The sequence below is a fragment of the Amphiura filiformis genome, chromosome 20 (assembly GCF_039555335.1).
Source record: "Amphiura filiformis chromosome 20, Afil_fr2py, whole genome shotgun sequence".
Lineage (NCBI taxonomy): Eukaryota > Metazoa > Echinodermata > Ophiuroidea > Amphilepidida > Amphiuridae > Amphiura > Amphiura filiformis.
Genome location: NC_092647.1, coordinates 7395740 through 7411694, shown reverse-complemented (window position 1 = coordinate 7411694; position 15955 = coordinate 7395740). Strand labels below are relative to the sequence as shown.

The following is a 15955-nucleotide window of genomic DNA, read 5'->3' as shown; positions in this document are numbered from 1 at the left end:
CATTTTGATCATGTATCTAGATTATTTAATTTTAATTTTACAGTATATAAATTTATTTATCCTTTTTATCAATGTATTTTAACGTTATTCATCATTCTCATGATCATTATGATTGGATTTCTGGAGACTTCGAGGAATGATATACTTTAGTTTGCTTAATGTCTAAATTCTAGTGTTAAAAGGCATCGGTATTTCAAACATTGATTTGAAATGGTGTACAATTTAAGCCAAAAACAATTACCACTGTGAAGCCTCGCAGGGTTTAAATGTGGGATGAGTGGTTAAGTTAAGCACTAATCACATACAACTGTACAAGCGCGCCTGGTGATTAAACTATGATCTCAAACAACTGAAACACAGGCTTCGTTCGTTTCAGCAAGATTATCTGTATGTATAAAGAAGTTTTATCTCATCAGTTTGAAAGTGTAATTTAATTGATTTTGATGTATATTTTTGTGACGATAATAAAGCTTGAGGAATTATTATGATAAAATGATCCTAAATATGGTGCAATCTTCGTCGTCTCGATAAGGAGCTCTGAATGTATCCCATTTTGACCACTCTCCGTTGTCTACGAAAGCCTGAAACATTCCCGCCAATGAATCATCTTGAAATCCTTCAGGAGTTTTGCGATGGTGGTCTGCAATGTTGAAAATTATTATCCCACCTGTTAAAACAAGAAGCGAAGAAATTATTTCATTAAGCAGATCAGTACATGTATGATCAGTTTTGAGGACAGATGTTAATGTTTTATTCAATTGTTTTATCAAACTTTTGTTCCTTGTAATTATTCTTTTTGATCTATTATTGTTTAAGTGAAGTGGCTTTATTCACTGTTCAATACCATTTTTTCTAAAGGTCTGACTACTGGCAACAAAAATCATATTTGTTCAATCTGGGACGTATACTATAATGAAAGACAAAATTAAAAGGACTAGTTTCCGTGTGACGTCATCTGTCAATCAAACTCGAGCATGGTTTGTTTACGAGTGTCGTGATGATTGCGTCTCTGAACACGGCGCTTAAAACAGCGCAGCTTATGATTAATGTTGTACCCTCAAACATAAAAAACGTCTAAAAAGTTAGATCGTTGTAATAAGAATCTTTCTTTCCTGAAGGCACGATGCATGTCAACAAAGCCTAGAAACTTTAACAACACCGGCAATTATACAACATTATGCCTTATGTTAGGAAAATAATTATCAAGCATGAATTACGTGGTTTTTTGATTGAAAACAAACCCCTTCCCCATTTTCACATCAAAAATCACACAGTCATGTTGTTATTTTCGTCATTTCCGTTATAGAATATTAATGTCTTAATCATTTTGATTGAGAACAGGATTGATAGGCATTAGTACCTTTTTTAGTTATTCTTATAAGTTCTGGCAAACACTCCACTGTTATGTGTCCATTCATCAGTGTCACAGTACCTCCTATACAGAGACCGTCGTATATATCTGTATAAACATTCAAAATGCAAAATACCATTTACCAACCTGGCTATACATAAATACACCTACACCATATTGAGAAATGCATAATCACTCTTGTTGACGATAAATTGTCTACAATACAAAACAATAGAAGATACGTGGGTGATCGAATAAGAATTTTGTTGATTTTCTGACAGTAAATACCCGGGAGTAAATATGCCTTATGTTAAAACAGGCCGAATATTGATCCTTTTTTTTTTCGAAAAGCCCATGACTCACATAAATATGAATGATTGATAGGTTGAAGTGATATTCCACCTACATTTTAAAAGTAGACTTTGGGTGCCAGTTTTTTATATGAATTTTGCCATAGATTTAGTTAGCGCAAGCTTGAATTTTGTTAAAGAGACGACAAATGTACGTTTATGGATAACTATATTACTAGTACTAGTACTAAACTGGGCAACAACCCATTCAAGGTGTTTACGCTTTATTGAAAAGTTGACTGATGAAGAACATCATTGAAGATTTCGGACATTTTCAAAAAAGACTACAAAAAAGAAAAACACTACGGGACGACATACTGCAGTTACTGTCCGTTTTCCTATACACAATACACAGTGCTCTCACCATTGACGCGTGACCTCTACAAATGATGTACGTTGTAAGAATGGGCACTTGCCTAGTTAACATCACTGTGTGAAAAATAACCAGCAAATATTTTAGCTATTCTCCAAACTTCTAGCAAATATATTTCTCTAACATGACCTAAAATTACAGCTACGTTAGATGTTCAGAAATAGTCGCACTTTTGTAAAATATGAGTGAGGGCAAGGCATAGCTAGCCAACTCCCGTGTTAATTGAATGGAGATTTGACCGAAAATATTGGTATCGGACCGCTCACTTCTGAAGGATGCCACAAAAAACGGTACAAAAAAGTTTTGTAACATGTCCTAAATTTTTAGCTAATTTAGATGTTTGGAGAGGGTCGCACTTTTGTGTTTTAGGAAGGATATGTAAACGACAGATAACACCAAAAATATGAAGAAATTATTTCCAAACCGTTAAGTCAACAATCATTATGCTGCTCATTTTCAAGAATGCTGGTTTACAAAAAGCACGCCATTGTCTCATTTCGTGAACAAAACCACACATACCATTGTTTCCTTTCGTTTCCTTTATAATCGGTTACCCAACTGAAGCTATGAATACCAGCTTTATTGCGATATCGCACATGAAAACAGACACTTGTGCACAACCAGAGAAGATCCGATTTAATCAGTTGAGCTGTTTCAATGAGTGTTATCTTGGTTTAATAGCTTTTAATGGGGTTAAGTCCTGCAAAGGTCGAGATGAATTCTACTGTAGACATGACTGCATCATGACAGGAAACCTTGTCAATCAAACACTCACGCTATTGTTCCCTCTCCGTGCATGTGACCGTTATCCACTCAATGACATCGATCGGAAGTCGGGGTCACGATGCATTGATGATAGGTATCGATCGCAAACCAGTATGTCATGTCCGCAAGCAGCACGTGTCGGCTGCCGCCGGGCCGACTATATGTCAAAATAGTTGGAGGGGAAAAAAAAGAAAGAAAAGAAACAAGAAAGAAACGAGAGGAAATAAAATAATAAATAAATAAATTGATAAATAAATTGATAATAAAAAATAAAAATAAATAAATTTAATTAATTAATAATTAAAAAGAAAATAAACATTAGAATTAATAGAATTATGTATATAGCTCTATATATGCCCGCCCTAATCCTTGTAAAAAAATAAAATCGAAATTGAAATAAAACACACACAAAATAAAATAAAATTAAATTAAATTAAATTAAATTAAAATGAATTGAATTGAATTGAATTGAATTAAATGAAATGAAATACAAAAATTTAATAGAAAATTAACTAAGTGAAAAAAAATGCAATTCAATATTCAGATTCAGATTTATTTATTTGGTATCATCATATCCAACATATATAATAATAATAATAATAATATAATATTATTATTATTGGACTATTTCTCAGAACAAGAAATAAAAAAAGGCCTCCTCCTTTTTTCAGGCATTATTGTATACGCTAATATGAATAGAGAAATATGAAGAAAAAATGCAAATGCGTACAAAGAAATGAATAAATAGAAAAAGATTAGAATAAGAACGAAAAGAACTACATAATTTTGAAGAAAAGGGAAAAAATCTCCTGATGAGAAGAATAAAGAAAATGAAAGGGAGAAAGAAGAAAATAAAGTGTGGGCCTAACAAATAGAAAAGCAATTATGATAAGAAATAAAACAAGAAAGAAAAATCCACATGATCAGAATATTTTGTATTATTAATATTAATTTATTATTATTAGACACAGTGCGCTACTACAATGCTAGCGTCCGACAAATTAGGTTCTACCCGGCCTGTGCCTGCTGCATCACAGGGCGCCGCGGGTACTCCATAATATCAATATTGGATCAATCGATCAATTAGATGTCGATTGACAGGATAGCGGTCAACGGATTACTGTGTGACAACAATAGCTGACCGGAAGGTTACCTGTCGTCCCGTAGACGCTTGTCATGGCAACACAGCCGACGGAGCTTTCAAATACTTTAAGGGGTACTACACCCTGGCCAATTTTGTGCCTATTTTTGCATTTTTCTCAAAATTATAGCGCATTGGTTACAGGTAAGATATGTATATTATAGGGGCAAAGACTACAACTACTGCACTGAAATTTCAGCAACTCAAGGCAAGTAGTTATTGATTTATTGATCAAATATTGGTTTTCCCTCATTTTTGACTGTAACTCCACAACTGTTGTCTGTGCTGAAATAAAATTTCCAGTGCAGTACTTGTAGTCCTTGCCCCTATAATATACATATCTTACTTGTCACCAATCCGCTATAATTTTTGAGAAAAATGCAAAAATAGGCACAAAATTGGGCAGGGGTGTAGTACCCCCTTAAGGCTTCACGATCTATTGTTGGTCAAAGTAGACAAAAATCGATTTTCATTATCTAATTCAATATATTATTGAAAATTAACACTTTGATGTTTTGCAAAAGTTCATTCTGCAAATCATATACTTTGAAAACTTGCTTGATTTATTGTTGTGAATAAGTTATGTACGTTTTACAAAAGTGTTGTTGTTTCAGTCCTCTTTACAACATAACTCAAGAACCAGAGGACCTACTAGAGTATATCTGTGACATTTGAATTCTTCTACATACTTGCTATGAACATGATGAAATCTTTCTCAACTTTCCTGATGAAATGATCAATGCATTTTTTGCCAAAGCTCACTACCATTCGCAAGATGTTCTGAACTACCAAATCGCAACAGTTTAAAATACTGTAGTTGCTATAAACCTTAACACTGCATTGTTGAGCCATTGCTACTGTGATTTCACATAATACCTCTATGTGTTTTGAATAAACATTTTACTTACTGTCCTTGAGACTGTTTGTTCTATTCACATTAATGGAGTCGACTATGTAATTTCTGTAGAGGCCCTCGGCCTTGGCAAGATCAAGCATGTTCTTTGCAGGATCAAGTGCGTCTATATTATCGTAGCCCTGTTTTCGAAGCTGTAATGGTTTAATAGATAAAATACACGCTATATTTATTGCTAAGCTTTTTCAGCCATTGCCAATCCACTGCATGCAGCGAATGAAGACCTAAGCATGATGTCTTCATGTGTCTCTGTTATGTGCTTGTTGGCAGTTCACTTCTCTAGTAATGTTGCAGCGCGTTCCTCCATGCTATATTATTTTATTAGTCATTATCTTATATATATATTACCTGTTTATTTTCTAATTTCAGTTTCATCGTATCATAGGTTTTGGGTTTAATTATATTCACCTATGAATTAAATAATTATAAGGCCGTTGAAAGTCGACAAAGTGGAATTGTTTCAAATAGAGAAATAACAAGAAAATCACGCGGGAAATAAAATCCCATATTATAAACACCGGTTTCTGTGTAGTTTTCTTAGTTACCAGGGTAACAACTTGCCTCTCTTCCAACGAATCCTGAGCCGGCAGCTACATCTAAAATTCTTGCGTCTTTGTTTGGCAACAGTTCAGCCAATGCTGTTACCAGGGCACGGGCGCCTTCGTCGTAATTTACCATTTCAATTGCCTGCAAAAGGCAGAAACCAAATAAAGATTTTAATTATCTGTTTTCTGTCGGTATGGTTCTAAAAACGGGAATATACCCATTGAGTTCGAAATTATTCGTAATGTGAATTACATGCGAGTATTGAGATGTCCGAGTTACTTTAGAAGGTCTAAGGAGAAAAGGCCTTGGTGCATAAACTTCACCAAAATTCACCAAAACCCCCGAACCCAAGAGAGTTTACAACCACTCTTTGGTAGGCCTTTACAATAACAATATGTATACCCGGACATCGCCCGGTATTGTGCAATTGTACAATTGAACTTAGAGGCATAGAAATACTACGAAAACATCGTGCAAGACTGCAGGTAAACCATCTAACGTCCATTTATGGTCATACTGCAGTTACTGCCCGTTTTCCTATACACAATACACAGTGCTCTCACCATTGACGCGCGACCTTTACAAATAGTGTATGTTAGAAGTATATGCATTTGCCTAGTTAACATCACTGTGTGAAAAATAACCGGCCAATATTTAAAGTATTCTCCAAACTTCTAGCAAATATATTTCTCTAACATGACCTAAAATTACAGCTAGGTTAGATGTTCAGAAATAGTCGCACTTTCGTAAAATATGAGTGAGGGCAAGGCATAGCTAGCTCATAGCTAGCCAACTCCCTGTGTTAATTGAATGGAGATTTGACCGAAAATATTGGTAACGGACCGCTCAGTTCAGAAGGATGCCACAAAAAAACAGTACAAGCTACATTTAAAGTATTCTAGAAAATATAGTTTTGTAACATGTCCTAAATTTTTAGCTAATTTAGGTGTTTGGAAATAGTCGCACTTTTGTGTTTTAGGAAGGATATGTAAACGACAGATAACACAAAAAATATGAAGAAATTATTTCCAAACTGTGTTAAGTCAACAATCATTATGTTGCTCATTTTCAAGAATGCTGGTTAACAAAAAGCAGACCATTGTCTCATTTCGTGAACAAAGGTCCACATACCATTGTTTCCTTGCGTTTCCTTTATAATCAGTTACCCAACTGAAGCTATAATACCAGCTCATTGCAATACTGCACATATAAAACAGACACATGTGCAAAACCAGAGAAGATCTGATTTAATCAGTTCAGCTGTTTTCAATGAGTGTTATCTTGGTTTAATAGCTTTTAATGGGGTTTAAGTCCTGCAAAGGTCGTGGTGAATTCTACTGTAGACATGACTGCATCATGTATAGAAGTTATTTTCAGAAACCATGGTAACACATACCTCTTTGTAATCGTCAGCATTATCATTATAAAATTTAATGAGTTGTTCTTGGGTGCCATTCCTCCCGATTTCAGTCAGGCCAGTCCGAACCCTCCGAACTATTTCAGGACGACGTTTGTCGGTATCGATGGATGCTTCAGCGGCCATTTTGTTATTTTAAATATAAATGTCAACTAAATAAATAGCAAACAAAACAAAAAATATAATCTTTGTCATCATTTCATTTTTAATAGTTTCGTGATTCCTAGGTGGGTGGCACTAAATTCACGGTTTTTGTTTAAAGCCATGCAAACCTATGGCAAATTTGGTTGGCTTCCTTCAACAAGTTGAGGCAAGTTAACGATCGGTTATGAATAATTCACACCAACTCTTATTCGGCCCATGAGATTGAGGTCACCACATAAAGGTGTCGTACGTTTTGCCAATCGTACCTGTTGAAGAGAGTAAAAACGCCCTCAATCGCGGTCACGACGGGCGGAAATGGGGTCAACTACTATGATAATTTATATTATAATTTGATAAGGGAAGGTCTTTTTGCTATAGTAATGTCGCGTCGTAATGTCGAAATATGGACTTACTGTCAATAATACGAAGGAAATGCATGGCAGGTATAAGATATGAAATACACAAGTGAAGTCACAAAACAGTGTGATATACAGCACGTGACCTTGCATTATGTCGCCGTATTTGTCTGTGTGTTTACATTCATGTCCTCCTCATTGTCCTGTTAAAAATATTAATCTTCACTAATCACATATAATGGTATTAGGCTTTTGACATGAATTATTGATTTTATAAGGACAAATGAACCAAAAATGTTTGACTGAGGTCACACTAAGGTTACAGTGGCGTGTCTGGGAGTGAACAGCACTGGGGCCAACCTGCAGTATTTTAAGATTCACGGTGGCTGGTTTACACGTAGTTAATTGTCATGTGCATACTCGATTGTTCTATCATTTAACCCAATATAGAATTCGAGTCAAGCTCTCTCTGCAGACGTCATTGGCGCCTTCTAGCAAGGTCACGACATCATTTTAATATTCTAATACGCTATTTGCATAAGAATATGGACACATGCTAATTAGCTATTGCCATATCCTGATTCCTTTATCCATGCTATTCCATATCACAGTCCCTCATTTCAAATCTTTAGTTTTGGTTTCTCTTTTGTTCAGAAACCAAAAATCAAGGGATTAAAAAGTAGAGCTGATCTGGTCTGCAATCATAACACTATTATGCTGGGAGGACACAGTATAGGGTATATAACCAGAAGTATACAATAGCCTATTGTGCTAACATAATTATTATCATGATTGATATCAGAAATCTATCCCGCGGACGACAGTTGATGCTCTCTGTCGAAGGTAGGTGGCATATTACACTCACGAGTTCTAGGCCTAGAAATCACTATACATGCGCGTATATTGAAGGATGGGGCGGGTGGGGGGGATTTGTTTGTTTGTATGAAACATAAACGATGCATGGAGATGATAATCTTCATCACGAGCTCTCCTCTCCCTTCTCTTTCACTTCCAATACTCTCTCTCATCTGTTTCTCTCTCTCCCGGCCCATATCCCCTTGCCCTCCAACCACCCCCCCACACACACACACCACACAATCTCTTCTCCCCTCTATCTTCTACTTTTTGCAGTAAAAATTGCTTCCGTCAAAGTCATTAGGTTATTAGAGGTCATATAATGGCCTTCCATCGATTCTGGTACATGGGATTAAGGACATGAATCGATTTTGTTTATAGCACCTATACAATTACAATAGTGGCCCCTTTTGCAATGTCGAATGTAGCCTAGGTCGAACAATAGCGTGACGTAGTTTCCGGCATTGTTCCTATGCACTTTCACCCTCCTGATACGCCGTCGAAGTGATGACATAATCGGATTAACTACCATAGCAATAGATGAATACGATTTTTGAATTGACCGCCCTGCACAACAAGCAGATTGCACTAATCACCTGTGTATGTCAGCAAAATTAGATTGAATACAATACCGCTCTTTTCAAAGATACTTATCTTACAAGAGCGAGTGATCAGCCTTTATTTGACATCTATGGTTCAATGCATCGGTACCGCGTGAACGTTTTAGTGCAGGGCGACCTCTCCTGGCCACTACTAAAGCTTATATTTTTTTCTGGGATAATACCATCAAAAATCTCTCTTTATCATATCTGAACTGGTTCCGCTCCCTCACACAGTCTGCCAATGACAATGTACACCAGGCACAAAAAGAAACTCGTCAGTTATATTCACTCTTGCTGTTCAATAACTTGATAATTTTGAATTATTCTGAAATATACATTTTGTTAATTGGACTTTTCTTTCTCATTTGATACCCTGTTCGTGAACATGGAGCAAGAATTGACCAAGATATGCGCCCCAAACTCTCAAACCCCAAAATGAAAAGTTGCAATTTTAACGATTCAATTGTGCCTGTTACACTGTGTTCTTTATTGATTGGCCAGTGGTGCTTGTGTGCAATACAACGTTCCCATTGAAAATCGTTGAAAATGCAACTTTTGATTTTGGGGTTTGAGGCTTTGGAGGCGCATATCTTGGTCAATTCATGTTCGTTTTTCACGAACATGGTGTCAAATGAGAAATCAATGTCCAATTAACAAAATGTATATTTCAGAACAATCTAAAACTATCAAGTTGTTGAACAGTAAGGATGAATATAACTGACGAGTTTCTTTTTGTGCCTGGTGTATATTGATTGGTTAAGAGGGATACTGTATCTTCTATAGTGCCCTGGCGACTTTATGCTCATTTTGTTGGAGCAGGTGATTGTGAGTTAAGGATTTCTGGCTCTCAACCGCACAGTGTCGACGTCCTATACGATAAATATAAATGTAATACTCCGTTGGTGAGCGACGGGCGAGTGGTATTTCACCGAACGCAAGAAAAGGAGTTCTATCTGATTGGCTAGCAATCGATCGCTTAGGTCGCTCAGTAGTCAACTACAAACTCAAAATGGAGCAATGTATTCAATTCGATTGAAATCGATTATTCTATTATTGACGTAGATAAAGAGAGTGATAGTGTGTCAATAATGTACATTGTATTGCACCTGGGTTTTACATGCATTCCTTTATATAATTATTTTCTCAAAGAGTTGAATATTATCACAATTTTTACAGTGGATTTCAAATTGTTTACATCAAAATTGCAGTTAAACATATCCACAGCAAAATACCGGTCCTCACTAATTAGTTAATTTAATTTCCAGTTAGTACATTCAAACGAAACCTGTGATTTACCTGACAACAAATAAAATTTTCTTGCAATAGAAATATCATATGGGATACTGATATGGTAGGCCGCAACAGCCACAACGTGGAGCTGCTACGCGTAGCTGACTTTTTGCTCCGTGGAACTAAATTGACCAATCATGTTAGAGTTTTTCATTACTCGGAGGTAAAACTGACCAATCAAGTACGACTTACTCATTACGTGAAGCGAAGTTATTCATTAAGAATTTGCCAGACGAGCTTCACGTAGTTGCAAGATATCCTCGGTCACGAAAGTTATGATTCAAAAAGTAGTTTATGAAAAGTACGAACCGACTTATTATTAAGATGGACATGCACTCATAAGAAACTCATACAGTATTGTACATAACTACATAGCTAGGCAGAGTGGTGGTAAACCATACACACAATTCTGCGATCTGCAGTGTATCGCCGGGAGCTAATTTGTACAACTTGCGCGGCGTGGCCTGCGGAATTCGATCTTCAGCAAACCAGTTCGGATTTACTTTATATACTAGTAGGCCATACATACTGTACTAGTTACTGTCCGTTTTCCTATACACAATACTCAGTGCGCTCACCATTGACGCGTGACCTCTACAAATAGTGTATGTTAGAAGTATAGGCCATTGCCTAGTTGACGTCACTGTGTAAAAAATAACCGGCCAATATTTAAAGTATTCTCCGAAATTCTAGAAAATATAGTTTTGTAACATGTCCTAAATTTTTAGCTAATTTAGGTGTTTGGAAATATTGGTACTTTTGTGTTTTAGGAAGGATATGTAAACGACAGATAACACCAAAATATATGAAGAAATTATTTCTAAACCGTGTTAAGTCTGCAAACCATTATGCTTCTCATTTTCAAGAACGCTGGTTAACAATAAGCAGACTATTGTCTCATTTCGTAAACAAAAGCCCACACAGTATTGTTATCTTGCGTTCGCTTTATAATCATTCACCCAACTGAAACTATAATACCAGCTCATTGCTCACTGCACAGGTAAAACAGACACAAGTGCAGTGTGTATTTAACCAGAGAAGATCTGATGTAACATAGTTGAGCTGTTTTCATTGAGTGTTATCTTGGTTTAATAGCTTTTAATGGGGTTTAAGTCCTTCAAAGGTCGTGGTGAATTCTACTGTAGACATGACTGCATCATGATTATTTTAAAGTCAACAACATTCAACAATATGATTTTAGCTCCGCGAAGCGAAAAGTAAGCTACGCGTAGCAGCTCCACGTTGTGGCGGTTACGGCCAGCCATATACTGATCATGCGAAAATCGTAAAAACATAGAATAGAAACAGTGTGGCAGACTCTCAAAATCTCACATTGTATGCTTAGCCTGAGTCGCTCGGCCTATCTCGAACAAAATCACCATGCGTAGCTGTTGAAAAACGTGAGGATTCATCGTACTATCACGGCAATTTTTGACACGAAGATATAGGGACGATGACGGTGTGAACCGTCGATATCGTTTTAAACTTCTATTTTACAGTTTATTTTGAGAAACAAATAAAATGTTTGTATCAGTTTCACCTACAAGTTTATCCCACTATGAAATCGAAATAGAAGCATTCACGTTGCAAGAATAACGCCAAAGTATAATCCTATAAAGCCGAGTTAATAGTACACTTACTGTGAATTTTGCTTGGTGTCGAATTCGTTCCACTGCTACTCTGTACTGAATAAAACGGCAATCAACACGTACTTCATCACGGGAATTCAACTTTTCAATGTTGTGTGGGAATTACATGCATGGGAAACCATGCGAACATTATGACTGTTGCTTGACTGTATGAGTCACTACTACAATATAATTTTCATGTAAACATTATGACTGTTGCTTGATTATAATGAGTTGCTACTACAGTATAATTTTCAGATGATTATTTTATTAAAGCCAGGGGCCAGGGCTGTAATTTTGTTGGGGATTCAAATGTGTCGATGACTAATGGGAGTTTCCATGACCCCTGCACACTGACATCGCCTGATTAATAATTACATTGTAGCACTAAAATGAATACACGGGATCGATACACGTGAATGTGCTATGCACGATTTGATATTCAGACAATAAATCTTTGGATACCGGGATAGAAAATGATGAATATCTCCCGTAATTTTTTATTCTAAAGAAGCCATATTTTTTTCCTTGTACTTGAACATACGTGTTGAAAGGATATGATACTGATAGTCGTTAACTTGCTTATTGAGAAAGAACCATGCGTATTGAGCTCAAAAACTATAGCGCAGCGTAGGCTGTCTAAAACCAGATGGGCTCATGGCGTATACGTGCTCACTCACACACAGAGAGGCCAATTACCAGGCTATTGTCAGTAGCCTTAGTCGGATGTCCCTCGGCTCATTATGTGCCTCAAAACTATGAAACAGGTCAGACCAAAATGGCCATGCGTGGCTGTGGATTCAACCTACCATGGCGATTTCTGCCATGAAGATATCGGGGCGATGACACTGTGCCCTTTGCCCTGGTTGAAACCTTTTATGACCCCCTTTATTCTTGATATTCATATTGTTTTGTTCACCTGGATCTCAAGTTCGCTAGTGACGTCAATGTTTTTTATGGTTGTGCTGCGAGCGTGCCCGCAAATCGCCTTTGTATGTAGACCTATTTAGAACACATTTTTTAATTCAACTTTCAACATGAAAATATTTTAGTATTTCCTAGTATGTCATTGGTGGTAATTACCAATAAATACCGACATTTCCCACCCGACTGGTTGTGCCACACACAGAAAATTATTAGCAATCCAAGTACGTCAATAAAATTATGAAACATGGTCTTTTATCCATGGCGTTGTCATTTGTAAAGACAGTTCTTGTTTTATTTTTAGTCCTAGCTAGTGCTCGATCATTGTCGATGTAATTGCTAACCTTAAAATAAATCTAATCTAAACTCACATTTTTGTCCCAATTTACACGCAAATAACAATTTCCTAATTAAACTTGCACTTGGGGCTCAGGAAATCACTAAAGCTACATTCAGAACAAGAAACACAGTTATCACCTTCTGTGTTAAAGACGGCAGAGAACGTGTCAGTTCGTCCAAAGCAACAACAAGGACTTTTAAAACTAAGAGCTGGCAAACTGGAGTTTACTAAGAACCCTAGCATTAGAGACGAGTCTGACTCGTCAGATGATTCGCAGTCAGATGAATCTGTATATGAAGACACAAGTATGAGCGCAGTGACTCCGTCGCCTACCCAGATAGGTGAGAAGAGAAAGCAGAAAAGCAAAAGTAACCATCAAAGAGAAGGAACAGAGGATCAAGATCAAAAGGAAAAAGAAAGTAGTTGTGTTAAAAGATGTAATGTTGATCAAATGTGAATAAACTCTAATACCTATGAATAGAAATTACGTACACTTTGTATCCCTAAATGTTAGGGGGTTACGAAATAAAGAAAAACGTAACATTTTATATAAGTGGTTAAAAAATCAAGAAACCGATATTTGCTTCCTTCAGGAAACATATCTTGATAAAAACTTGGAAAATATTATATCCAAAGAATGGAACATGGAAATAATTAGTTCTTTTGGAACCAATAGAAGCAAAGGTGTTACAATACTATATAAAAGTAAGCTTGATATTGCAATAGAAAAAATATGTGTAACAGATGATGGTAGAAGAATTTTAGTTAATATGTCTATAGAAAATAAGAAATTTACACTGGTTAATTTGTATGCGCCAACAAAAAAGATGTATAAAGATATGTTTTTCAAAAAAGACATTTCACTGGATTAGAAGACATGCAAAATATGCTTTGATTGTTGGAGGCGATTTTAATTGCGTTCAAAATAAAATTAAAGATACTAAAGGTGTCAAAGGAAACTATGAACAATGTAAATACTTGCAAAAAATGATTAAGCGTTTGAAGCTTTTAGATATATGGAGAAAAAAAAAAAAAAAAAAAGGCAATTTACCTGGCGTCAGTTATCACTAGGTATAGCTTCAAGATTAGATTATTGGTTAATTTCTACAAGATTACAAGAATATGTTGAGAAAACTGATATTAGACCCTCCATAAAATCAGATCATAACGCAATCCCATAGCAAAAAGAAAAGTTTCCCGATGACCACCCGATGACCATTCGGTGGTCATCAGAAACCTTTCGGGTACCTTTTCCAGAGTTATCCGAAAGTGCCCGCTAGCGGATACCTTGCGGATACCTAATGAAGTTATCCAAAAGTTTTCGGGTAGACATCCGGAAGTCTCCCAAAAACTCAAATATTTCAAACGAGTTACCCAGAAGGTTCCCAGAAACTTATATTCTTTGCAGGAGTTACCCGGTGGTTATCCGCTTTTAATTTGACCTTGAAAATAGCATTAAGCATCTTAAGAATGTGTGGGTGGGTATATGGTAGTCCTTATGCATGGTCAAAGGTCACTGAATGAATTCAAATAATGGAGTAGCTAGCTGTTGGCAGTTGGAATATATTTGTGCATAATATTCAAGTTATTTGTGGTCCAAAATGTATGGATTTACATGTAGGACATTACAAGATGTTTACTAATTAATCTGGAACATGCTGTAGGAATTATAAAGCATTGAATGCTTGATTTCATATGATAATGCAGGTAGGAAAATTTGTATGAAATGATTTGTATTGATGCAGTCTTTATACACTGATGTACCTAATATATGACACATTTGAATGTTTTAGTTTATATCTTTTCTAGTAAATCATACATGATTTTGACAGTAAATTAATGTCAATTAAATTACTAATCATCAGCTAATGTGTCAATTAACTGATCAGCTTTATGTTAAGCTATTTGTTGTAAATAAATTATAATATTTGATATGAAAATGATTATGCTGTGTCAGTGATGTGATCACATGTAGGTACTGTAATATATGCTAATATCATAACAATTTGGTTTTGTACCTTATAAAGGTGTGAACGGCAGTGAACCAATTAAATTAAATCAGGAATATTTAAAATTACATTGTACACTTTCAAGTTTCTTAAAGCAAGATAGCACAAGCTCAACTGCCATGACTGCAGAGTTATATTTCTCCAAAATCTACAATTCAAATAATAAGCTAAATTGCCTAATAAATTTGTGCATGCATGAATTAGTATTTCTGCATTCCCCAAAAGGTCAACGGGAAGTCTCAAAAGAGGTCACCAGGTATATCGTCACCAAAAGTTATCCGCTAGGTCCCCGAAAAGTTATCGGGTAGTTATCCGCTAGTTCCCCAAAAAAGTCATCGGGTGGTTACCCGCTAGTTTCCCAAAACAGTCATCAGGTAGTCATCCGGTACCTATTACCTGAAAGGTATCCACTATTGTTTCCCAAAATTTATCGGGTAGTCACCCGCTACCTATCTAATTTGCATGTGAAATTTGCCGGTGTCTACCCGGTGACTATCGGGAAGTTATCCGAAAAGGTCTCATTTTTTGATATGGGATCTCATTGAAATTGAAAATTAAAACAATAAAATCAGGTCCTGGTTACTGGAAATTCAATTCATCACTCACTGAAGACCAAAATTACAAACAAGATCTAAGACAGGTAATAAGTAAATGCCAGAAGGACGGTGAACGACAGCAATTGTCCAAACAACTAACATGGGAGTTGTGTAAAAGAAAAATAAGAGATTTCACTATTGATTATTGTAAGAAAAAGTCCAAATGTAAAAACAATCTTCTGGAAAAATTAGAAAAAGATGTTCAACTATTCGAAAATAAAATGGACAAAGATGCTAATTTATACAAAAATGAATATATTGAAGCCAAAGCAAAACTAGAAAAAAGATACAAAGAAATTACCAAAGGGGCAATTATTAGAGCTAGAGTAAAATGGTATGAAGAGGGTGAAACCAA

The 15955-nt window shown here is 36.0% G+C and overlaps 1 protein-coding gene across 1 annotated transcript; it reads right to left on the bottom strand.

Moving 5' to 3' along the window:
- Positions 1-482: 482 nt before the first annotated feature.
- LOC140141773 (methyltransferase-like protein 27) lies at positions 483-11864 on the bottom strand. Its single transcript, XM_072163641.1, has 6 exons — positions 11744-11864; positions 6836-7008; positions 5455-5580; positions 4889-5027; positions 1361-1459; positions 483-667 (listed from the first exon to the last, which is right to left on the bottom strand). Exons 2-6 carry the CDS (start codon positions 6980-6982, stop codon positions 483-485), a joined length of 696 nt encoding a protein of 231 aa, XP_072019742.1. The 5' UTR covers positions 6983-7008; positions 11744-11864.
- Between the last annotated feature and the right edge of the window lie 4091 nt (positions 11865-15955).

Excerpts from the sequence above, each read along its gene's own strand:
- LOC140141773 (XM_072163641.1), bottom strand. The coding sequence starts at position 6,982 with ATGGCCGCTGAAGCATCCATCGATACCGACAAACGTCGTCCTGAAATA. Across the intron at positions 5,581-6,835 it reads ATGCTGACGATTACAAAGAG|GCAATTGAAATGGTAAATTA; the intron begins GTATGTGTTACC and ends TGCCTTTTGCAG. Across the intron at positions 5,028-5,454 it reads CAGGATTCGTTGGAAGAGAG|CTTCGAAAACAGGGCTACGA; the intron begins GCAAGTTGTTAC and ends AAACCATTACAG.